General features: G+C 36.4%; 1 protein-coding gene across 2 annotated transcripts in view; it reads right to left on the bottom strand.

Annotated features, from left to right (window-relative positions):
* Positions 1–1,724: 1,724 nt before the first annotated feature.
* Positions 1,725–25,777, bottom strand: part of LATS1 (large tumor suppressor kinase 1) — a 29,091-nt gene continuing 5,038 nt past the window's right edge. The window contains exons 3-7 of one of the 2 annotated variants that reach the window (XM_006756877.2): positions 20,149–21,659; positions 17,563–18,145; positions 12,483–12,665; positions 12,206–12,312; positions 1,725–5,890 (exon numbers count right to left, since the gene is read on the bottom strand). In XM_006756877.2, the coding sequence (XP_006756940.1) occupies positions 5,381–5,890; positions 12,206–12,312; positions 12,483–12,665; positions 17,563–18,145; positions 20,149–21,659 (2,894 nt within the window). In that variant the 3' untranslated portion in view covers positions 1,725–5,380. The remainder of the gene's footprint in view (positions 5,891–12,205; positions 12,313–12,482; positions 12,666–17,562; positions 18,146–20,148; positions 21,660–25,777) is intronic. The other variant, XM_015559525.1, reaches the window with a different exon arrangement.

Genomic DNA, 25,777 nt, shown 5'->3' with positions numbered 1-25,777 from the left:
TGGTGGATATGACCTCTATTGTAATGGAGCACAGTACACTATAATTAATATATCTTTTTGAAATAAAAAGCATTTCAGGGAGGTGCAAATCAGGGTATCAATCAAGTTAGTAACAAACAATGGGGAAGAAGATGATGAATTAGAGAAAAATGTACAAGATAAAAATAGCTGAATTTCATAATTGCATGGGAGATAGTCAAATCCTCCTTAAATTGATTTGCGAGTTAAACACGAATACATATTATACACTCAGGGTGAGTGAGGTGCAGCAGCGGTAACAAGTGGGTATATTTTTTGTTTTTTTTCTCTAATATTCTACAGTTGAGATTAGGCTGGACAGACAGCTGTGATTCACACAATCTTGCAGGTAACTGGGTTCTATTCATTTTGTTGATCTACCACCACTAGGGTGTTTTCCTAGTTTTAATGGTCAACATCAAGTCCCAACTCTGTTCTTGGTCCATACTGTGGGAAGAGGGAAAGAACAAGTGGAGGGCAAGCAATATCAACTTTAAGTGTACAAAATGGAATTTGCACATATCATGTCTGCTCATATCCCAATGGTGAAAACTTAGTACTGTGGCCACACCTAAGTACAAGGGAATATGAGAAACATGGGCTCTAGTGGGGCGGTTAAAACTTGGGACGGGGTGAGGGAGGGCTCTGTTAGTGAAAGGGGGAACAGAGCAGCCTTGTCATCAGTCAGCCTCTCTAGGGGATTAAGTACTCAGGAGAACCCCCCTTCCCACCAAATTCAACCCCTCTCCAGGAAAAACAACTCAAAGTCCCAACAGATTCTGAATCCAGCGAATCGTTTAGGAGCTCTAGGTGACTCTAAGGAAGGAAGGAAAGACTGAATACTAGGGAGGACAATAACAATGTTTCAAATACAAATTTGACATCCTCCCTCTACCCTTTACACACATAAGCAGATACATTGTTTTGCTTTGGCATAACAAGGTATAGTCACAACTTTAAACATGCCAAACTTTGGTCTCCACAGTAGTAAAACAAGTCATAAAAATAATGCAATTTGCATCAGCTATACAATGCTTATGGAGACCGAATATAATTTTACAAGGGAATGCAAACAAGAGGATAAAAAGAATGATGGTAATGCTTAAAAAAAACAACCCTAAATATCTCTGTATAAAGTTGATTTAAAATATAACAGTATATATGTTTTCTTGTAGGCAATTCATATAATGAAGGATTATAAAAACAGATTAGGCCTTGGCTGGGTGGCTCAGTTGGTTGGAGCATCATCCTATACACCAAAATGTTGAGGGTTCGATTCCCAGTTAGAGCACATGCCTACTTTTCAGATTCAGTCCCCTGTGGGGGTATCTAGGGAAGGCAACTGATTGATGTCTCTCTCGCAAGTCAATAAAAACATTTTTAAAAACCAGATTAGCCAACAACTTCACATTTTAAAAACTGGACTCAAATGATACTAAATGCAGAGATTAATAATTAAAAAGGTTTAAATTTGTGATCTAAAGGAAACCTTTAACATGGAATATTGTATTTATGAAGCCATTTTACTGGTTCATACTCTGTTCAGTTTGCCTTAACCTAACTAGGTATTAGTTTTACATATTTTTTAATTCCAAAGCATCAAATTTCTAATGATAAATTTTCTTAGAATAAAATGATTAAAATAAACTTTTGAATAAAAATATCAACATACTTAAGTGGCTTAAAAGTCAGCTTTCCACACATAATTGAAAGATTTGAATTTTGCTTTTTTTTATTATCCCAGCAAATGTTACACTAGATAAAATGATTGGGGAAATACAAATAGGTTCATTAAAAACAGGCTGATTATTCATATCTACTACATTCAAAAGTATGCAAAACAATTTATATTGCAAAGCTGTAATTCCTTTTCCTAACAAAGCTTTATTTTATAAAATTGTAGTGTTGTACTGATTCAATTTTAATACAAAATACTTATATACACAATACAATATAAAAGTAAACTGTGGTACAGTGCCTTCCACGAAGGGATATATTAAGGCGCTTTACAAATATACTAATAGGTTGACCCACATTACTTTTTTAGATTAAAATAGGCTATTGTTTCACTTTAAATACCAAATGGATTTTTATTTTTGTTTATTAAAGAAATTGTCTAAAGTACCTTAGGTAACAGCAGCAGCAATATCTAAAAATCCTCCCACTGTATTTTCTAGTTACTAACATATTATTAAGTCAGAATAAAACATTTCCACTCACAGTTTTGCACTTTGCAACAGCAGAAGGTAATCACTTTTTTAAAAAGTCAATCTCAAAGTGACTTCTTAGTCATACATTCTATAGTTTCTATTACAAATAAGGTAGAAAAGATACAGCAATAGGGCCCGCCTTAGGATGTCACTGAAAAATACATAACAGTATCTACAATTACATAATTATAGAACACTTTATAAATACTATTGATAGGCATAAAAGGGTAAGTATAACAAAAACAGTAAGATTTTAACGAGTGGGAAAATTTTTTAAAAAGAAAACATGTATAACCAATGTTTTCACTCCATTTCAATTGAAGGCATATAGAATTTTGTTCTCATCTTTTTGGTCAGGAAGCACCAGATTCTATACTGGAAGAACTGGATATAGTTTGGGAATAAGATAGCTAATCAGTATATCCAAACTATTAAAAGTACAGATACTAAAGGCTTGTACATGGCTTCGGATAAGCCCAAAAAGTTTATTCTGTCAGGAAGTTTCAAAAGAATATAAAATTTGTAGTGTCTGTTACATTTGAGAAATGGGGGCAAAACAGATTTTGTGGGGAAAGAGAGGAAGGAGACAGCACCTTAGTTTTTCTATTACAGAAATTTAACAAAGTTGGTTTTAGACTGTATTACACCATAGTAAAACCACTAAATGGAAATTTAAATGTGACTGAGAAAGCCCAAGAGCAAGAGGGATGTCTTAAAATTTTGAATAGTGAGCTAAAAATTCTTGAACTAGTTTGTTTTTATAGAACTAATCAAATGTTCCATGAAATGCAGACTGCCATCTCATAGTGCATTTTCTTACGACTGTCTGATTAGAAGTCCTTCGCAAGTATTTCTATATCAAGTCTGTAGAGCCAACCATGTCAATGCCCTTAAAAGGGTGTGTTTAAAATGTCTTAGTAAAAAAAAAAAAAAAGTCTCAGTGCTGTACCAGCAAGAGAGGCATTCATAGGGTTATGTTATCACATAGTACAGACCTTTTCCATCACAAATTATCAGTGTTTATACAAGATGTGCTAATCTGAACATTAACCAGTAAATTTAAAGCAAAGTTCTTAGTTTAATATATCAGTGTTCTTATAGGACAAAGGTCTTTAACCAAGAGTTGACATGTTTCAACATGTCCAGAGCCCCTAAAACTGCACACATTTTATTCATTATGTGTTGATGTCCATTATTCTGGGAAGAGAGTCCACAGCTTTCATCACATTTCAAAATGATCCCCAAAGACCAGTCCATTACACAGCGTGTTGTGCAGTGGTTTACAAGCTGAGCTCTGAGAGGGCTACCTATAGAAAGATGAGAACTGTGAGCTAATAAATCTTTGCCCTCCCCAGTTCAACTGGAATAGCTTTGACTTGATTTTACTTACGTATATGATTTCCATTAGCTTTCATATAAAAAAAGCTAAAAGTCTGAAAATCACTAAAAGTATGCCTCTTATCCACAATTACTGTTTTGATAAAATTCCTTATCAGTGGAGCTTAAGAAAAAGAAAATATAAATTTTACTAATAAGAATAGAACCCTTTTCCCTAAAAGATAAGTTAAGTATATTTTGGTATGAGAGCACAAGTCTCCTTGTAACCTAAGCCTATATAATAGGAATGTTGAAAACATATTATTTAACCTTAAAATAGGTTAGGAGGACTTGAATTTCTACTAGGACCACTATGTAACTTTCCCTAATTACTAATGGCCCCTAAATTAAGAGTTAAGTAATAATTTTTCATCAATCAATCGCCCATAGGGAAAATATTGCCAAATAGCCAGCTTTTTTTTTTGCCAATAAACAATCCATGTATGAAGCACTGTTCTGAAAGAGGAAACCTGCAACATTAGTGATGACATAATCAAAACTATCACAATATAGAAAAAATACGGTTCTAGTGAGTATCCATAAATAATTTCTAATCAGTTTCATATGAAACTGAAAATCTCTGCTTAGGATGGTGGAAATACTTCTTAAATTTCAAAGCAAAAATATGGAGAATCTTAGCTTTTAGTATAAGAAATTTTGATTCATGGCAGCTTTGTTCCCCTTTTAAAACTGGAAGCAGCACAAACAGCACATGTTGGAATTTTTAATGAATAGATGCAAATAGACATGTAGTAAATAAGAAGAAAAGAATAGCCCTCATACTTGATGTAAATATATATCCACAAATATAGTCAGGCTTCTTTTCTAGCAACATATTGATGTCTTTTTCCAAGATAACAATGGATTGACTGCAGAAGATATGCTCCTGTTAGTGGTTTTAATTTCAAGACCAAAAAGTCTTCTAAGAGTAGTAATTTAAGATGTACAGGAATCTCCAAAACATGATGTAATATATCAACCCAACTAAGAAAAAATTTCATATAAGGCAAAACACAAACCAAAAAAACCACCTGGAAGCAGCGTTAAAAATACCAAGATGTAAAGAAAAATGGCAGTGCTTTGTTTCCTTTAATGACAGTTATTCTTGAGAAACAAATGCTAGATTAAATATTCCAAGGTGGGAAGTAAATGAAGTTTATCTATTTTTCCCTTCTGATGAGCATCCTGTTTCAACCCTGTCACCCTGTATTTCTTAGTTCCAAGACATGAATTATACAAATTATCATTAGCCTAGGAACACTCACCACCATGATGGCTTCATTTCTATAGCTTATTTTGTACCAAAAACAAGGTTATGGGAGTGGGGAAGGGGGGGGGGGACTTTGTAAATGTGGGGTATATTTCTTATTTGGTTAAAGCAAAATAAAACTAAAACTGTCTTTCAAAAAATTTTCAAAAACTCTTGTCTTTTAAAATGATTTAGCATATGTACAAATAGATACCAGGCTTCTCCTTTTAAACAAAGCACACAATTTTTATTATTTATTATTTTCAGTACTTTAAGTACCAAGAACCGACTATAATATTCAATTCATAATTTACTTTATAACAATTTTTTTTCTAAATTACTGATTATAAAGGCTGGAATAAATTAACATTTTAAAAGGATTTTTCCATAATTTAGGAAAATAAAATATTGTGCACAGAGCACACACACACAGCTCTGTCACATTTGCATAATTTTACTCAGAGCCTCAAAACCCCTGCATTTCAGGCCTTTTTGCAAATCCTCATTACAGTTATTTCCTAGTGTGTTAAACATACACTAGATCACGATTTTTGATCTCTGAGCCTGTGTGCTGATCATCTTCATCTGACTGTTGCCCTGAGTCTTGCGAATTAATATATTCATATTCAATAGGCTTTGGATAATTATATGGGTAGCCATTGTCATCAAAAAACCTCCTAAAGGTAAATTCATAGAAAGCATGTTCAGGGTGCTTTCCATTTTTATACCATCCGTTGAGAGTGTCATTCACATTTTCTTCCTCTTTATCATCACTCCATAATTTGTCAGGATCAACAGGATCAAAATTTGATGTATCTGTTGGGTGTGTGATTTTAGGAATATATGAAGCAGGTTGTTGTCTCAGGTCACTGGAGAAATCAATTGTTTTAAAAAACGGATGAGCTTTTATTTCATCAGCACCATTCTTGCCTAAGCGATCTTCTGGTCCTCGGCAAAGTTTGATTATAAGATCAGAGGCTTCAGGACTCAATTTAGCTTGAGGAGGAATGTGAAGAGATGTTTGCCAGTTGATAACCTTTAAAAGATTTTTAAAAATTAGGAGGGAAAAGATAAATAAGAAATCCAAAATTTTCTCCAGATTTTATACCAAAAGTCTTACTTAACTATTTATAAAAATTTTTAAAAATATATTCTTATTGATTTCAGAGAGGAAAGTAGAACACAATGATGAAGGAGAATCCTCAGGGGGTCAAGCCTGCAACCTGGGCATGTGCCCTGACCAGGAATTGAACCCAGAACCCTTCAGCCTGCAGGCCAATGCTCTATTCCACTGAGCAAAACTGGCCAGGGCCTATTTGTAAAATTATACAATAAATTGCATGGTATTTAACCTTCCTTACCTTTAATAATGAATCATTGGTGGGAAATAACCTTTCCTCTCATTCCCTCCTTTTCAGGCAACTTCATATTAGAAGACTCACTGCAAGTTTTTGCACTACTTGTAGAAATGACTTTCTATTGTGCCTCCCCTGTTCTATATATTTACTTGTATCATAATATCTCTAATACTTTGTGGTACCTATTTATGCCTGTGCTTTTCTACTACAGTATAAAATTCCATTAGGCTATAGAGCATGTATTGTCTTTGTATTTCCTAGTACTTGGCAAATTGCCTGGCACATAATAGATGTTCAGTAAATACTTACTATGGTTTTGAAGAAACCAGAATGAGGAAGGAAGGAAGGAAATAAGGGAAGGAAGGAGGGAGAGATGTACGTAGGAGGAAGGAAGGGAAGAAAGGTAAATAAATATCTGTTAAATAGATGAACTGCATTCTTCCGTATTTATATAGGACTTTATCAACTAGTGAAGAAGGAAGAAAAATAAATCACCTCTTCTAGTATCCGTTAATCTTAAAGTTTTCTCCCAGGTTAGAAAAAGGAGATGCCTCAAGTAATAAAATGTCTTTGAATCTTTTTGAAAAAACAAAACAAAACAAAAAAATCATGATGTAGTAATAGTTACAGTATTATGCCTGGTTCCATAATCTACTTCAAATAAGGGAAATTAATATATACAAGCAGCTGGACAAGTTCTTCGATTTAAAGTTACATTCAGGATTATTTAGTTTAAGGTAAAAATAAAAAAAAATAAAAGACTAGACATAGCAAAAAAAAAAGATTCCCCATTAATTCAAAGATTGGTCAATAGAAATTAATGTAAACTGAAGCACAGAAAGAAAAAATGGAATAAAAAATAATAAAGCATGATACATGTAAGACAATTATCAAATGTCTACTATTTGTATGAATACTAAACTAAGTAGAGTCCCAGAAGGAGAGACGAAAGCAGAAGAAATCTTCAAAGAATAATAACGGAATTTTCCAAACTTGATGAAGGTCACCAAGCTACAATTCAAGAAACTTTATGAACTTCTGAATGAAAACATCACACGAGTATATAATGATGAAATTGCAGAAAACCAAGGTGACAGAGAAAAAGTCCTAAAAGCAGCCAGAGGGAGAAAGGCTCCAGTTCCGAATAAAATGTAATAGGTAAACTCTACCCTGTCTTTCGTACTGAATGCAGCTATACACCTGTGCAGAATGCATCGAGCAGCTACTTAGGTCCCTGCAGTAAAGAGTAACAGGCAGACTGAGGAAGATGATATGAATTTGAAGTACCAATGAAATGATGGTGAGTTTACCATTTTTTTCCATCTAGGATCCCTTGGTCTAGACTCAGGAGCCCAAACCCTGAAGATGTATAATACAGAGTGAGCTCTAGGAAAAGTCCTTCTAGTTCAGGCCCAGAGATTGGGAAAGGGGTTTCCTGGCCATAACAGAGGTGCAGTAAGTCACCTGAGCCAAAACCGGTTTGGCTCAGTGGATAGAGCATCGGCCTGCAGACTGAAGGGTCCCGGGTTCGATTCCGGTCAAGGGCATGTACCTGGGTTGCAGGCACATCCCCAGTGGGAGATGTGCTGGAGGCAGCTGATCGATGTTTCTCTCTCATCGATGTTTCTAACTCTCTATCTCTCTCCCTTCCTCTCTGTAAAAAATCAATAAAATATATTTTAAAAAAAAAAAAGAGTCACCTGAAACTTCCTCTTCAATTGGAAATTAAAGCATGTGGCCGCAAGAAGATAGATTGAATCCCTGGTGCTTTTTCTCTCGTGTGCTCTTGCTACCCTATCATGAGACGTGTGTGGCACAGGAGGATAAATAAAGTCTCACTTTCTAGTCAAGGAACTGAAAAAGGAAACCCAAAGGAAATGAAAATTACCAGGGATATGTCAGTGGAGGAGAAGATTATAAAGTTATTTACAAACAGCTGGGCTCACCTCCCAACTGTACCTGTATGGATCTAATCCTAAAGAACACATCAAAGTCTGAGAATTGAACTAAGTAGAAGACCACAGCTGCTTTGACAATGAAACTGACACTGGAGTCACAAGCCACAGAGGATGGTTAGTACTTGTGGACTGAATCCAACCAGGTTTAATGCCAAAACAATACCAACGTTCTCCATAACATTTAAACAAAACCCTGACTCTCATAACATAAAATGTCCTGAATAAAATCCAAAGTTACTAGGCATACAAGAACCACAAAAGTGTCAACCCAAATAATAAAAGAAAATCAACAGTGTTGAGATGACATAGATTTTAGAATTACCTGACAAAGACTTTAAAGTAGGCATTGTTAAAATGTTCTAAATAAGGATGAATACTCGTAGAATGAAATGAAAACAAAGTCTTAGCAAAGAAATTGAAGATATGAAGAGGTACTAAATATACATTTTAGAACTGGAGAATGCTATAACCAAAATAAAAAACTCAATGGATGGGCTCAATCAAATGGAGATGTCAGAGGAAAGTGAACTTAAAGACAGATTGATAGAAACTATGCAATCTGAACAAAGAGAATCAAGAGGTCAAAAACAGCCCTCAGTAATCTGTGGCGCTTTACCAAAGGTTTAACATTGGTGTCATTAGAGTTCCAAGGGGAAGAAGTCGTGATACAGAAATTCAAAAAGCTCAGTAAACACCAAACAGGATAAGCTTCAAGAAATCCATGCCCAGACATTCCATAATTACAACACTGACAGCAGCCAGTGAAATGATGCATTACTTAAGGGAACAATGATTTGAACTGAATGACTATAGATTTCTCATCAGAAACTATGGAGAACAAAAAGAAATGGCTATTTTAAAGTGCTGCTAGAACTGAAACCCAGACTTCCATACCAATGCCTTTTTTTTTCATTGCTTTCAGAGAGGAAGGGAGAGGAAGGGAGACAGAAACATCAATGATGACAGTCATTGACTGGCTGCCTCCTACACACCTGGCCTGCATCCTCTCGCAATCCAGGACCCCTCGGGGGATGTAGCAGTGCACCAAGCCGCAGGCGGCCAGGGAGGAGGTGGGCCGGGTGCCGCACAATTGTGCTCATCCCACTGCATCTGCCACTGCCTCTTGGTAGCGCTGCCATGGTGTCAGAGAGGCTCCCAATGCTGCAGCAGCTGCGTTCGCCAGTACAACCGTGAGCCCGGCTTCTGGCTGAGCCATGCACCCCCTGTGGGAGCACACTGACCACCAAGGGGCAACTCCTGTGTTGAGCCTCTGTCCCGATGGTCAGTGCGTGCCATAGCGACTGGTCAACCAGTGGTTCAGTCCTAAGGGTCACTTAGGCTTTTATATACATAGATAGTAAGTCCTAAAATCAAGTAGTTGATTCCTCTGCTGTTTTTTTGTTTGTTTTTAATTTATTTTATTGATTTTTCACAGAGAGGAAGGGAGAGGGACAGAGAGTCAGAAACATCAATGAGAGAGAAACATCAATCAGCTGCCTCCTGCACACCCCCTACTGGGCATGTGCCCGCAACCAAGGTACATGCCCTTGACCGGAATCAAACCTGGGACCCTTCAGTCTGCAGGGCGACGCTCTATCCACTGAGCCAAACCGGTCAGGGCATTTTTTTTTGTTTTTTTAAAAACTGTTTTCTTTGTCCAAGTTCTTATGTCCACCCATATAAATTTTAGAATCAGCTGATCTGTATCTGCAAAAATTCCTGTTGAAAATTTTTATTGCAATTGAGTTAAATATACAGATTTTTTTTTTTGCGGGGGGGGGGGGATTGATAGTTTTACTATGGTGAGTCTTCTAATCCATCAACACAGTCTGTATCTTCATTTATTAAGATTTTCCTTTCATCAATTTATAGCTTTCAGCACACAGTTCTTGTTCGTGTTCTATTAGATTCATACCTAAATATTTCATTTTGGGGAAGCTACTGCAAATGGTAGTTTTAAAATTTCAGTTTCTGATTGTTCCCTGATTAAACACAGAAAAACAATAGATTTTTATGTATTTTCTTTATATCCTACAATCTTGCCAAACTCATTAATTCTATGGTTTTTTCCTTTGATTCCCTGGGATTTTCTATATAGAAAATTGTGTTATCTTTTGAGTAGGGGAAATTTTTATTTCTTTCTAATCTATATGCCTTTTATTTCTTTTTGTTGCTGTGTAACACTGGCTAAGACTTCCTGAACTATGCTGAATAAGACTGGTGAGAACAGACAGCATTGCCTTTTTCTTTTGCTTAGAAAGCTTTCAGTTTTTCACACACTCACACACACACACACACACACACACACACATACATATAGATATTAAAATGAAAGTAAGATAAAGACACTTTTAGACAAACAAATCTAACACAAACCTGCGAGAATGCATTACCAGTATACCTATACTAAAAGAAATTCTAAAGGAAAATTTAAAAATAATATATTAAATGCAATGACAGAAGTAGTTACAACTTAGTAGGGAGTATTATAGAAAAGATGATATCTCAAGACACTCTCAAAGAATGATTAAAAATAATCAGAAAATTAAAAACAAAACCACAATCAAGAATTAACCAAGCTTCAGAAAGAGGGGAGGGCTGTGGAAGACAGGATAGAAAGGACACTACAAAGAGAATGGTGTGAACAAAGGTACAGAGGACAAATTTGGACTTTAACCATGAACAAAGGAACCACTAAGGATTTTTAATGGGACAGTTTATGGTAAAAATTGTGGGAAACTTCTCATTTAAGTGCCAGAGGTAGTTTCAAGTGGAGGTACAGTAGTCCCCTCTTATTTGTGGGGGATATGTTGCAAGACCCCCAGTGGGTGCATGAAACCACGGATAATACTGAACCCTACATATACTATGTTTTTTCCTATACATACATACCTTTTCTCTTACAGGAAGCACTTTACAGCTCCTCTTTGTTGTGTCTGAATTGCCAACATCACTACACTTTCATTTGGGGGCCATTATTAAGTAAAATAAAATATTATTTGAATGTAAGTACTGAGATACAACAGTTGCTCTGGTTACTGAAAAGGCTACTAAGTGACTAACAAGTGGGTAGCATATACAGCATGGATATATGCTACACAAAGGATAATTCATGTCCCAGATGGGACAAAAAAAGGACAGCACAAGATTTCATCATGCTCCTCAGTATGGGACACAATTTAAACCTTACCAATTGTTTGTTTCTAAAATTTCCCATTTAATATATTCTTACTATGGCTGACTCCAGGTAACTGAAACCTCTGAAAGTGAAACAGTGAATAAAAGGAACTACTTTATAGACATTTATTTGTGGTTTGGGGATAGAATGTGCATGGAAGGAAACAAAGCCATGAGCCAACAGGTAACAAAGAGTAAATTGAAATAAATCTTCAAAAGATACTAAAGAGCCCAGCCAGTGTGGCTCTGTGGTTGAGCATCAACATATGAACCAGGAGATCACAGTTCAATTCCCGGTCAGGGCACATGCCCAATAGGGGGCATACAGGAGGCAGCTGATTGATGATTTTCTCTCATTATTGATGTTTCTCTCTCTTTCTCTCCCTCTTCCTCTCTCTGAAATCAATAAAAACATTTTTTTAAAGGTACTAAAGATTTTGATAAGAATGAAATATGAATATAGTTTATAAATGAGGGAGAATATGAGCGTGATGAGGGGATGAAGGAAATTTGAATTCATACATAGACTCTTAGTGCGTTTCTATATTCTTTCAAGTTCATTCATTTAAAAAAAATTTTTAATTGATTTTGTTGAGAGTAAAAGGACAGAAAGAGAGAAAGACATCAATTTGTTGTTCCACTTATTTATGTAGTCATTGGTTGACTCTTGTATGTGCCCTGACCAGAGATTAGACCTGCTTGGCATATCAGGACAATGCTGTAACCAACTGAGCTACCTGGCCAGGGCCAAGTTCATTCTTTAATTCTAGAATAAGATGCTCTATGCAAAGGACTGATAAACATCTGTAACATAAAGGACTTTGTGACAATTCTTTTGGTATAGATTCTATACCTTACCTTCATTTGTGTTTCTAATGGTGTTTGTGCCAAAAAAGGAGGTTGTCCCACCAACATTTCAAAAAGAATTACACCGACACTCCACCAATCACATAACTGTGTATAGCCTAAAATAAGATACCAAAGTTATAGTTATTTATAAGCACTTTAATTAATATAATCGTAATTAATATTGTCACAAATTATTCTATAAAATTAAGTTTTATTATAAACCTGAACACTAAGCTATATTCCAATCAAGTTTCAGCTGGAGATTGTTTATAAAACAAAATTTTACCTGTTCGTAACAACACTTCAGGTGCAATATAATTGGGAGTCCCAACCAAAGAATGTGCTAGACATCGCTGGTGCTGGCGTGCAGCTCTCCGTTCTAGTGGCTTCAATCTATCTCCACATCGACAGTTAGAAGGGTCACCCCATTCATTACTGAAATCCATGCTATCTTGTCGTGAATGGTCACCTGTAAAGTAAAAAGAAATAAAAGCAGTAAGAACAAGAGTAAACCAAGAGTCTGTTTAATTTTTTGACATCATAGTTTATAGTTAACAACACTCTTCCCTTATGACAAGCTAAGATACAATGTATACCAAATCACTGATGGTATTTATTAATGACTGCAGCTTGTGATCCACAGTATTAATAGGACAAATGTTACACTAAGAAAAATTAGCCCAAGATTCAGAAATGTATTCAATGTTAAATGATGATAAAGTCAGGAGTAGGTAGGATTAAGAATTTGTTACTCAGACTGCTCCCTTGCTACTCTGGACAAAGTTCTAAACAAATTAGATCAGTGTTTCATTCATTCAACAAGTGACAATGATAAGAAAGACAGGGTTGTTCTCTCAGGCAGCTTCTCTGTAGGGAAGAAACACAACGAACAAATACATATGTAAGAAACAGGGCTTCTGGTCAAGATGGCGGCATAGGTAAATGGTACTCGTTGCCTCTCACAACCACATCAAAATTTATAACTAAAATACAGAACAGCCATCATTCAGAACCACCTGAAATCTACCTGAATGAAAGTCCTACCACTAGGGAATTAAAGAAGCAGCACATAAGACTGGTAGGAGGGGCAGAGATGTGAGGCAGAATCTCGGGAACCCTGCTGGTCCCACATCCACGTGTGGCGGTTTAAAATTGGGAGGGATATCTTAGCCGTAGAGGTTTCCCTGAGGACCATGGGGTCCGTGCCCCACACCATGTCGCCAGCCCAGGGTTCCAGTACCTGGAAGAGAAACTGCGACAACTTCTGGCTATAAAAACCAGCAGTGATTGTGGCTGAGTGACATGGAGGCTGCAGGAGTTCCAGGCAGTTCCTTTTAAAGGACATAGCATGGGACTTAGTCTCACTCCCTCCGAGCTCCAACACTGGAGCAGCAGCTTGAAAAGAACATGGGACATTAAGGAAGGAACTAACTTGTCTCAAATCAGGTTAAGAGATGGAAGGGCAGTTTTCTCCCAGACAGAAGTGCTCCTTTGCTCAATCCTCCCTACCACAGAGATGACAGGCTGCACCATATCTGAATCTCCATCATACTAGCTTACGCTTTTCGCCCCACCTGGTGATTCCCTGAGACCCCGCCTCTCCCTACTTGCAAGCTCATCCAAGGCATTTACAGTGGCTTTTCCATACAACTGGCCTCTCTTGCCTCATGCTTTGGACTTTCCTAAATCTCTCAAACAAACATCAGCTGGCATCAGCATGCCCAGTATCTCTCAATAAGTGGCCCCAGGCCCAGCACTAGCAGCAGCCTACCCTGGTTCACAGCTTGGCACCTCCAAGCTCAACACAAGTGGCAGCCATCTGTAGATTGCTTTGTAGCTCATGCTGGGTATCCCTGGGCATAGGCAGAGGCTGACTTTGCACCTCCTGGGAGGCCCCAGAGCCAGTGCACCCAATGGTCGACTTCAACCATGCCACATTACAACCCTACCTCCTCCACAAGTAACACATTCAAGGGGAGGACTCAGTGAGCACCACAGTTCCACTGAAGCAAGTCCTGTTCCATAGGGTTGGCTCCTGCACAGCAGCTGTTGCACTATCGTCACAGCTGGCCCACAGAACCGACTGGCCTGGGGGTAAATCCCTCCCAGCGACACCAACATCAATCAAAGCTCAACTACAATAGGGCAGTGCATGTAGCTCACACAGGGGCACATCTGGAGTGCCAGCTCAGGTGACTGGGGAGGCTAAGACATACTAGATTCTACCAAGTCTGGAGACATACCAGATTTACCTAATACAGAGAAAAAAAATACAGGGAAGGAGCCAAAATGCAGAGACAAAGAAACAGGAGAATGAAAGCACAGGAGAAATCTCCAGAAAAAAAAACTGAATGAAATGGAAGCAATAAAACTATCAGATACAGAATTCAAAACAATGGTTAAAAAAACGCTCAAGGAACTTATGAGAACTTCAAAGAACTTAGTAAGAATTTCAAAGCAATTAGTGAGAACAGCAACAACATAAAAAAGGACCAGACAGAAATGACATGTACACTAACTGAAATAAAGAATAATTTACAGGGGATCAACAGTAGAGGATGCCAAAATCAAATCAAGAGTTTGGTATATAAGGAAGCAAAAAACACCCAATGAGAACAGCAAAAAGAAAAAATCTCAAAATATGAAGATAGTGTAAGGAGCCTCTGGGATAACATCAAGTGTACCAACATTCACATCATGGGAATACCGGAAGAAGAAAGGGGGCAAGAAATAAAAAACCTGTTTTAAAAAATGACAGTAAATTTCCCTTACCTGGTGAAAGAAATAGACATACAAGTCCAGGAAACCAACTATCAGCTGGTTTCTCAACTGAAACTTCATAGGCCATAAGGGAGGCAAGAAATATTCAAAGTGATGGTTGCAAGGATCTACAACCAAGATTACTCTAGAAGGTCACAGGACTTTAGAACTGAAGGTCAGATAAAGACAAGGAAAAGCTAAAAGAGTTCATCACCACCAAACCAGTATTACATGGTATGTGAAAGGGTCTTCTTTAAGAAGAAATGAAATCAAAAATATGAAAAATGGCAATAAATGCTTATCAACAATTGAATCTAAAAATCAAAATAAATGGACAAGGAATCTGATGAACAAAATAAACTGATGAATAAAATAGAGCCAGAGGCATGGAACATGGAACAGACTGACGAATATCAGAGGGAAGCGGGGAGAGGAGCCAGGAAGAGATTAGCCAAAGAACTTATATGCATACATGCATTACCTATTGACCACAGACAATAGGGTGGTGAAGGCCTGGGAAGGGGCGGGAACTGGGTGGAGGGGAGCAATGGGGCAGAAAAAAGGAGGACATCTGTAATATTCTCAACAATAAAGGTTTAAAAATAAATTTTAAAAAGAAACATAGTGATGCATCCCATGTTGAGAATCAACTGGGGACAAATTGAAGCGACATATGTAAAAAACAAATGGGAATCAACCATTTAAAAACTAAGGCTATTAATGGGGGGGAGGGATGAGGACACATTTGTAATACCTTAACTAATAAAACAAAAAACAAACAAACAAAAAACAAAAAAAAAACTAGGGCTAGGCATTCTATACAGAAACAACAGTAACAGAGAAAAGACCAGTGTAATTATAGAAGAGGAGAATGGTAGGAAATGGAGTGGGAACCAGTGCACATGGATTTTGTAAGCAAAAGACATGGTTTGCCTTTTATTCCAAGTACAGTGAGAAGACATTGGAGAGTATGAAGCAAGAAAATGACAAGATTTGATTTATACTTAAAAAGATTATAAGGGAGGACAAAAGTGAAAAACCAGGTAAGAGGCTATTACCCCAAGTATACAGCTTAACATACAAGTTAAGCTTGGTGACTGGGGAGGCTGAGTCCAGTCACTTAAGGTAATAGTAGTGATGGAGAAAATTTCAGGATATATTTAGAGGTGGAGTAAGCAGGACTTATTGATGAATTACATGTAGAGGTTATAGGAAAAAAGAATCATGACAACTAGGTGTCATGATGATGGTGGTATAACTTACTAAACTGGGAAAAACTGGAGGGGGAAGGCTGGAGGGGGAACAAACAAATTAAGAGTTGTTCATTAGTAATGTTAAGTCTGAAAGGCCTATTAGAAATCCATGTGAAAGGGAGACACCATTTCTGGAGAGATTTGGAAGTCACTGACATAGAGATGGCATTTAAAACCATGATTAGATGATATCATCTAGAAAAATACATTTAAAATTAATCTAGCTGTAATCATCTGGGATGTTTGATTAAAACACAATTTCTATACTCTACCAGTAGACTGGAATAGAGCCTAAAAATCATATTTTTAAGAACCCCAAATAATTCAGGTGAATCTGGAAGACATTATATTACATTAAGCTGAACATTGAAGTAGGTTCAGGAGTCCCAGTTCTATCCATTTACTGTCAATCTACTCTTGTTCACAGAAGGCTAATATTACTTACCTCAGAGGATTGCTCTAAGCATTAAATTAAAATATATGTAAAGCATCTAGTAAGTATTCAACAAATGTCAGATCGACTTACACTTCCATTAGCACATGAAGGGATCTTGGCACTGTGGTGTAGCAGAAATAACATGGGCCCTGTAATCAGACAGCCTTGGTTCAAAGCCTAGCCCTTACACCTATTTTCTTGTGTGACCTTGGGCAAGTTACTTCATCTAATTCAGCCTTCGTTTCTTTATTCTGCCTTATAATGACGTTGTGAGGATTAGACAGAATCATGTAAATAATGTACATAATGTATTTAAGGTTAAATAGTTATGTAACAGTCATACAATGGAATCCTAAAAACAGTGAAAATAAATGTTACATGTAATTAACAGAGATGAACCTCAAACATACAAGTTAACATAGAGGAATACAAAGAGAATTATTACATTTAAATAAAGATTCCAGAGTAGGAAAAATGAAATAATATATATATTTTTAGGGATACATAGATATATGGTAAAAATGTAAAGAACTGATTACAAAGTTCTGAAACACTGGTTATACTTCCCTGGAGGAAAGAAGGTGAAATGATTATTTAAGGGTTTCAAAAGTACTGACTAGTTCTTAAGCTGAATGGTGGGAATAGGGCTTCATTTAAAAATTATTTTTAAAATGTCTGACATATTTCAAAATAACAAAACGTAAGATAGTTAACTAAAAAATGTTAATGATATTTGGAAATAATTGAAGCTAATACACTCTTTGTTTAAGTCTAAATGTCTGTAGGATGCATCCATGGTTATCCAACAGAGTCAAGATCTGACCCAGGACTTCTGTGTCCCATCCCATAATAATACCATCTTATATTTTATTGCAATAAATCATATTAATATATACAAATTTTATGATTTTACTCACCACTCTGGTAGTACTTAGAATCATGTGTCCATCTGAAGCCAGTGCAGAGGCCGAAGTCAGTCAATTTAATATGACCATCACGATCAATCAAAATGTTATCAGGTTTAATATCTCTATGAATAAAACCCATTTTATGAACACTTTCAACTGCACAGGTAAGTTCTGCTATGTAGAATCGTGCCAGATTTTCTGGAAAGATGCCCATTCTAATTAGTAGGCTCATCATATCACCCCCAGGAATGTAGTCCATTACAAAGTATAAATGGTCCTTATCTTGGAATGAATAATAGAGACGAACTACCCATTCATTGTCAGCTTCGGCCAGGATATCTCGCTCAGCTTTAACATGAGCAACCTGATTTCGAAGTAGAACATCTTTCTTTCGAAGAGTTTTTGTTGCATATAATGCCTTAGTATCTACTTTTCTTGCTAGACAGACTTCACCAAATGCTCCTATTCCTAGTGTCTTTATCTTCACAAACATAGACTTGTCCATTTTAGCCCTCTTAAGACGGATGTAATTAGACTCTTTTTGGCAAAGCATCTTTCTCATTTGATCCTGGGCTTCTTGAGATAATCCAACCTAGGTAAATAAGCTAAATGTTAAATGAAGAATTATTTTTTACACAAAATATTAAGAATAGCTTGGAAAAGTCAAGCATATATTTAAAGGTTAAGTGCATAATTTTTAATAAAGCATGTTAGAAATCTAGAATATATTTCAGAGAAAAATCAATTATCAAAAGTGCAAATTAAGGGATAGTTAAGAGAATATACAAAGTGAGTGTAAGATCCTATTGTGGAGAGCAAGATGATGATACCAATGGTCAGCTTTCTACTCCTAATGTACTCAAAAATGTTCCCAATGTGCAAAAACCAAACCTCTGTTCACATGCATCCTCATCTATCCTTTAATGCGTATTCATTCCAAATTACATGATTACTTTGCCTTCATTATATGCTTCTCTTTGAAAATATCTGGTCCTGAGATACTCTTCCTTCCATTTTACCCTTCATGAAAAGAAATTCTTTCAAGTTCATTTATTCTAAAAAATTGATGTATTAAGAACAGAAGAATATCTTCTCTAACCTAACTATTCATTAATAGTCTTTCCTTTATCTTTCTCAAAACATCAGAATTAAGGGTAGGACTTACAGCCATCGCTAACACAAAATGCAAAGAGTTTCCCCTACTTTATTTTTCTTTCCTAGTTTGTTTTAAACTAACTTGTGTGATTACCAGGTATCTTTAAGATCTTTTGGAACATTTCAAAAAATAATCAATGTGACTTATTAAGATACACAGGTAAAAACCAAAACCAACTTCTAACTAGATATGAAATATCTAGACTTAGAAGGAAAAGTTTATTTCTGGCTAGCTAATAACTAATGAAAAGTAAAGTTTAATTCAAGAAATGTAAGACTAATGAAAATATAGCAATCTCATGCTTCTGTTAGGATGTGTATTTGCATGCAAAATATTTTAAGAAGGGTGGCATGCCAGTAGTATAGAACTGTTTCTCTTAAAATCTTACTTGCCTACACAGTAATGGAGGCTACAGAAGTCAGCAAAGCTTCCAACACCATAAAAGTTTAAATCAGCTATTAGTGAAAGTGAAGAGGAAAAAGGAAAAATAAACTAAGAAAATACATACAGACAGACTTTAGTAAGAAATCTTAAGAGCTAAAATATGGATAAATCATATAATCATGGTATTTATCTAACAAAATTCAATTTATAGCAAGAATAACAACCCTGTGAAATCAGATTTAGAGAAATAATTTTAAAGAACGGCTTTCTTAGGTTGTGTGAGGAAATTTCATTACAAATTTAAGCCTCTTGGGCTTTGAACAATAGATGAAATATTAAGAGTCAAACCTTTGAACTGTAAACACATGATAAAAATAATAATAACAGTACCACTATATCTAATGAAGGCATCTATATGGAATCACAATAGAGATTAAATTTATTCTGATCTCCTTTTAAGTGGACTTTGATTTAATAATTTCAGCACATTTTTCCAGTACATTATAATAATGAAATTAGATGGGTAAATAACTGGAGGGAGATGTCTCTGACATTTTCAAATAAGACCAACCTGATGAATAAACCCACAAGTTCAAAATTACTAAGTAAAGGGGGGCATGGCAGGCTAGAAGGGCTCAATGGAGGAAAAAAGGAACATAATACTTTCAACAATAAAGATTTTTTTAAATTACTAATTAAAAATGAATTTTTCATAAATGTATTGAGACCCAGATCATTTTTAGCTCATTTTAAAAAGTTGTAAGGTAACATGTAAAACCTAAAAAATAACCCTTGTTTCAATTTCCAATTACACCTAAACCGTAAATTATATTTTTAACTTATTAGAAGAACTTTATTACAGGAATTCAAAGTAAATCTTGAAATACTAAAATGAAATGCTATAATTAAAATACTTTAATGTTTACTGACTTTTAAATAGCTGATAATATATTTAGCTACAAAAATAAAGAAAAATACTGGACCACAGTATTTTAAAATAAATGCCAAGGAAATAGATGATCAAGTATAAAAATGGACATTTTAAAAGGTTTTACCCGCATCATTTCATTCTCTAATTGTTTTTTACGATGTAGACGTTGCTGATGAGATTTGAGAACATTTTCTACATGTTGCTCCATAAAGAATTTAAATGCCTGAGGAGAGTAACTTTGAATACGAGATTCCCTTCGCTCTTCATCTTTCTTGTTTTTCCTAACGGTGATAGGTGAAGTTGTAATCTGTTTCTTTTCTTTATCCCCACTATCAACATTTTCATAACTTTTTTCACCCTCATCTTCCTTGGGCACAGTTGACTGATCCTCTTTGTTAGATTTATTGATTGAATCATATGGAGGAACAGATGGGTTTTGGTGTAGCAGATGTTTTGGATAAGGTGGTGGTGGACCTTGATAGTTTGGAGCTTCAGCAACAGGTGACATAACAGTCATATTTGAAGTGGTACCCTCAGAAAAAGGACTAGGTTGAACAGTTTGAATTGGCTGTGGTATCCAAGAAGGATGAGTAGGTGCTAAAGCAGTCTGTAGCTCTGGTTTTAACACACGTATGCTTTTCACGGGTTGCTGTATTGGAGCTGGTGTAATTGCAGTGACTGTTGTGGCTGAAGGCTGAGAGTTAGCAGAATGACTTGTTCTATTTCCTAGTGGGTTATTAAAAGAATTTGACCTCACTGGTATGTTAGGTTGCCATGTAGGGATTTCATGCCCAATGCTTGGGGATGACTGGGCTGGAGCTGAAGATGACTGAGGCCAAGTTGTTTGAAGTCCAGGAACACTAATGTTATAAAGTTCCATATTATGACTATTCCTATTTGGCACCATCATAGATTGAGGAATATTTCCATTTGTATATGATGAAGAAGCAGCAGATCCCCCTGTTTGTAAAGCAGAAGGGCTTTGTCCATTAGTTGGGGTCAGAGGATACGGAGGGGGTGGTTGCCGATTCACTGCACCAGTAGGGACATTTTGGTGTATCATAAAATCAGTTTGACCACTACCATTCTGAATTCCAGGTCTCCCCGGTGGGTAGTTAAATTTGTTAGAACTCTGCATGATGATTGGTTGTCTGCCAACAGGAACAGAACTAATGACTCTCTGTCCCTGATTAGGAGGATTCATTGGGGACATGTTCAAAGGTGGTGGAGGATAGCCCTCCTGCCAGGCTCCAGGTGGAACAGGAGAGATTCGAGAGATTACATATTCCATATTCCCAGAATAGCGCTTTGTTTGAGAGTTTGGTTCCCATGAGGGGGGAGGTGGAGTTGTACCTCGTGGAGGAGGAGTCTGGCCTCTTGGGGGTGGTGGAGGAGTGACACTCCTTACTTGAGGAGGTGGTGGGGGGTTCACTCTCTGTCCGTTGCTAGGGTGAGCTTGAGCAAATGCTGTGATACCAGATCCTGACAAAGGTTTTCCTACATCTGTTTGTGAGTTGGGACTTTCGGAACGATAGGCCACACTTTCTGCTAGTGGTGGGCCATGTCTCTGAGGAACTAAGGATTCTTTAGAACCTTTCCAGCTTTGTCTGCGGTTAACCGATTGTTGCACACTCCCTATGATCATAAAACAGAGGGGGAAAAACATTTTTAACTTCTTATTTTTGAAAAATTTAGCTTGGAATTCTGACACTACTAAATGATCATCCTCTTTCAAGAATCATACAAATCAGGGAGGCAAAGGGGGGAATATGGAGAACATCTGTAATAGAGTCAACAATAAAAAAAAAGAATTATAAAAATCAAATTTCAGTAAGTGGTTTTATTTTACCTTTTAAAATTTTATTTATTTTTGACTAGGCAATACATTCTCATAACTCAAAATTCAAAAGGTACAAAGGAATACCCACTTCTGTTCACAGCCAACCATTTTCCTTCCTTGAAGGTAACCAATCTCATCAAATATCTTAGGGATACACAAGTAAACAGTATACTTCTTATATATACTATAGTGCCTTGCCCTTTTCATTAAAAAACTGAAGATTCTGCCCTAGCCAATTTGGCTCAGTGGATAGAGCGTCGGCCTGTGAACTGAAAGGTCCCAGGTTCAATTCCAGTCAAGGGCACATGCCCGGGGTTGTGGGCTCGATCCCCAGTGGGGAGCTTGCAGAAGGCAGCCGATCAATGATTCTCTCTCATCATTGCTGTTTCTATCTCTCTCTCCCTCTTCCTTCCTCTCTGAAATCAATAAAAATACATTTAAAAAAAAATTAAAGATTCTGTATCAGTATATAAAGTGTTTCCTTACTTTTAAAAATGTTATCTATTTTTTTTACTGTATAGATAATCCCAAATTTATTTAATCAGTTCCTATATTGATGGATATTAAGGTTGTTTCTAGTCTGTTGCTTTACAAAAAAAAAAGGCAATGAAAAAATTTCACTTCAGCCTGGCAGGTTTGGCTCAGTGCACCAAGAGGTTGGTTGCTATAGCATATGTCCAGCAGGGGGCGTGCAGGAGGCAGCCAATCTATGTAGATGTTTCTCTCTCATCAATGTGTCTATCTCTCTCTCCTTCTCCCTTCCTCTGTCTAAAATCAATAAAAACACATTTATTAAAAAATTTCATTTTATGCCCTGCCGGTTTGGCTCAGTGGGTACAGCATGGGCCTGCAAACTGAAGGATCCTAGGTTCGATTTTGGTTGCGGGCTCAATCCCTAGTAGGGGACGTGCAGAAGACAGCCAATCAATGGTTCTCTCTCATCAATGTTTCTATCTCCTTTCCTCTCTAAAATCAATTTTAAAAAATAACATTAAAAATTTTTTCATTTTATAAAATACTAGAGTGGCATTAGTGAGCCAAATATATCCATTTGTAATTTTGTTAGATACAATAACTAATTTTAAATACATTTCAATATGGCTTTTAAAACAAACAAAAAACCCAGCAGGGCATTATTAGCTGAATAATACTAAATAAGGTATGGATTTTACAGAATCTCACTCTAATGGAATTTCCAAACAAATGAAGTAGACAAGAAAAAATACGTTACAAGAAAAAAGTACTTAAAATAGTCTGGTTACTTGGCAAAAGATATATATTTTATATATAAAGAGGGCTGTATAAAAACCAATAATATCAATTAATACATTCCAGAATAATTAAACATTTAAATATTAAAGATGAAAAAAACAAGTACTAGGAAAAAACAAGTGATCACTGAATAATATTGGGATACCTCTTTGGAAGGTCTTCCCAAGTATGACAAACGTAGAGAGCATACAGTAAAATACTAACAGATGTAAACATATAAAACACTTATCACCATTAAAACAAAATAAAACAAACAGAAACGTCCAAAATTGAAAGGTTATCATCATCCTGGGAGTAAACATATCTAATAACACATGAGAAAAAAATAGTAAATGTTCAGAATGTACAGTTTATTTCATCTAGGCTGGCCAGCATCTTGGGTCTATGACTTCAGGAAAAGTCATCACTCCGGGCAAGCTAGGTAAGTCCTCTGGCCACCTTCCTCAGATAACCAGCGGTTAAATATACCACATAACTCACACTGCTTTTACCAATAAAATGTAAGACACTGCAACCCTCAAGTAGACTACCATCCCTGTTATTCTGTTCCTCCCATAAAGCTCTGTGCTCTCCCACCTCCCACACCCTGCCACACAATTGCCCTCTAGACATGTTCTGCTTTACAACCACCAAATGCTCCTATATCCCTAACCTCTGCTCCAAGCTTTCCTCCCACTCCTTACAGCTGGTTATCTTCTGCTGACACTACTTTCCTTTCAACCCTTTGCAATTATGGTTTTCATTAAAAGTAAATTGGCTAAAATGTGGGATTCTACGTCTTTGCTCTCCAATTATCCTTCCACATCATCACTTTCCTTTATAATCTTTTTTTTTTTAAAAAAAAAAGCCAGCTCTTTAGAAATTCATGCCATCTAGGAGCCCAAGTTCATTTCTCTTAATGAACTCTTGCTTGCTCACCCTCAATCACCTGTAACTTTGGTCTACCCTACGCCTTGCCAACATTCTATAACATCCACATGGACAAATCATCCATAACCCTCACCTCTCAGTTTCTCCATTTCACCTCAAATATCATTCCCCAGATCACATTTCTAATTTTGACACCACCCATGTTTCTTTTTCAAAATCACTAATTTAAGGTTTATACTCTTAGACAACTTCTCTTTCTCATGTTTATTCCTACTGCAATGTTCTTCAACCTCATCAAGACCTATTAACCTTCTACATCAGACCTCCTCTTTCCTTTTTTAAAATATATTTTTATTGATTTCAGAGAAGAGAGAGGAAAAGAGAGAAAGAAACATCAATGATGAAAGAGAATCATCGATTGGCTGCCTCCTGCATGCCCCCAATAGGGATCAAGCCTGCAATCCTCACCCATCACTCTTAGCAGATGATCTGCTTTTTCTACTTCAGAGAAAACTTACTGGAAAGTAATTCCCTTATCTTACCTACATAATCTAAGCCCATTTGCCCATTAAAGCAAAAGGGTTGTTTCGCTTCCTTTGTAAGGCTAATAAGCTCTCATTCCATGCTTTCGATCCTTTCTTCTGGATTCTCAAGAATCTTACTTGATCCTTCTCTCTTGAATATTTAATATCTTTTAAAACATTTTTTTTTATTTCAGGGAGAGAGATAGAAATATCAATAATGAGAGGGAATCATTGATTGGCTGCCTCCTGCACACCCCCACTGGGGATTGAGCCCACAGTGGCTCAATCGAACTGTGGCCTCCTGATTCATAGGTTGATAGTGAACCACTGAGCCAGGTCAGTCAGGCTTAAATACTTAATTTCACCCTCTTAACTGGAATCTTGTAATTATCTTTTAAACTTGCCTAAGTCTTTGCCACTAAGAAAAATAATAATGAGGCTCTCCATCCACTCCAATATAGACCACTTTCTCAAAGTGTTATTTGGTGCTGGTTCACAAACTGATATTGACATGATAGGAAATAAGTATGAAAGTTGAGAATAAAAATTTAGAGACTTACAGAAATTTGACAAAATAATTTTATGTCTGTTAAAATGTGGTAATGAAATATCTGGACTTATGTTTGGCATGTCATTTAATATTTTAATTTTTCTAATAGTTCATTGGTAATGTATTTTATAAAATTACTAATTCATAATAAATTAAAAATTAACAAATAAAAAGATCTTCATCACAGTTAGGAAACACTATTCTTACTAATGTCCTCACTCTACCTTCATAGAAAAACTTCACAGAGAATCATTTATACTTGAGTTCTTTTTACTTCATATCCATTTATTACTCAACTCCCACCAATCTGAATTATGCTCCTATCACTAAACAAAAACAAGTTACTCCATGTCTTATGAGCTGCATTGTGCCCCCCTAAAATTCGGTAAGTCCTGGTAAGCCTTAATTAATATGACTGGGAACTTATGAGGAAATCTGGACACAGAGAAAGGCACAAGACATGTGCATGCAGAGGGACGACCATGTAAAGACCCAGTCAAGATGGTCATCTGCAAGCCATGGAAGGAGAAACCAAGTCTGCTGTCTCCTTGATCTCAGACTCTGGCCTCCAGAACAGTTAGAGAATATATGTTATTTAAGCCACCCAGTCTTTGGTATTGTTATAACAGTCCTAGCAAACTAATATACCATGTCATTAAAGCCAACAAGGTACTTTCTAGTTCTCACCTGTCACAAT

The sequence above is a fragment of the Myotis davidii genome, unplaced genomic scaffold (genome assembly GCF_000327345.1).
Source record: "Myotis davidii unplaced genomic scaffold, ASM32734v1 scaffold1534, whole genome shotgun sequence".
Classification (NCBI taxonomy): Eukaryota; Metazoa; Chordata; class Mammalia; order Chiroptera; family Vespertilionidae; genus Myotis; species Myotis davidii.
This window is presented reverse-complemented; position numbering and strand designations above follow the sequence as displayed.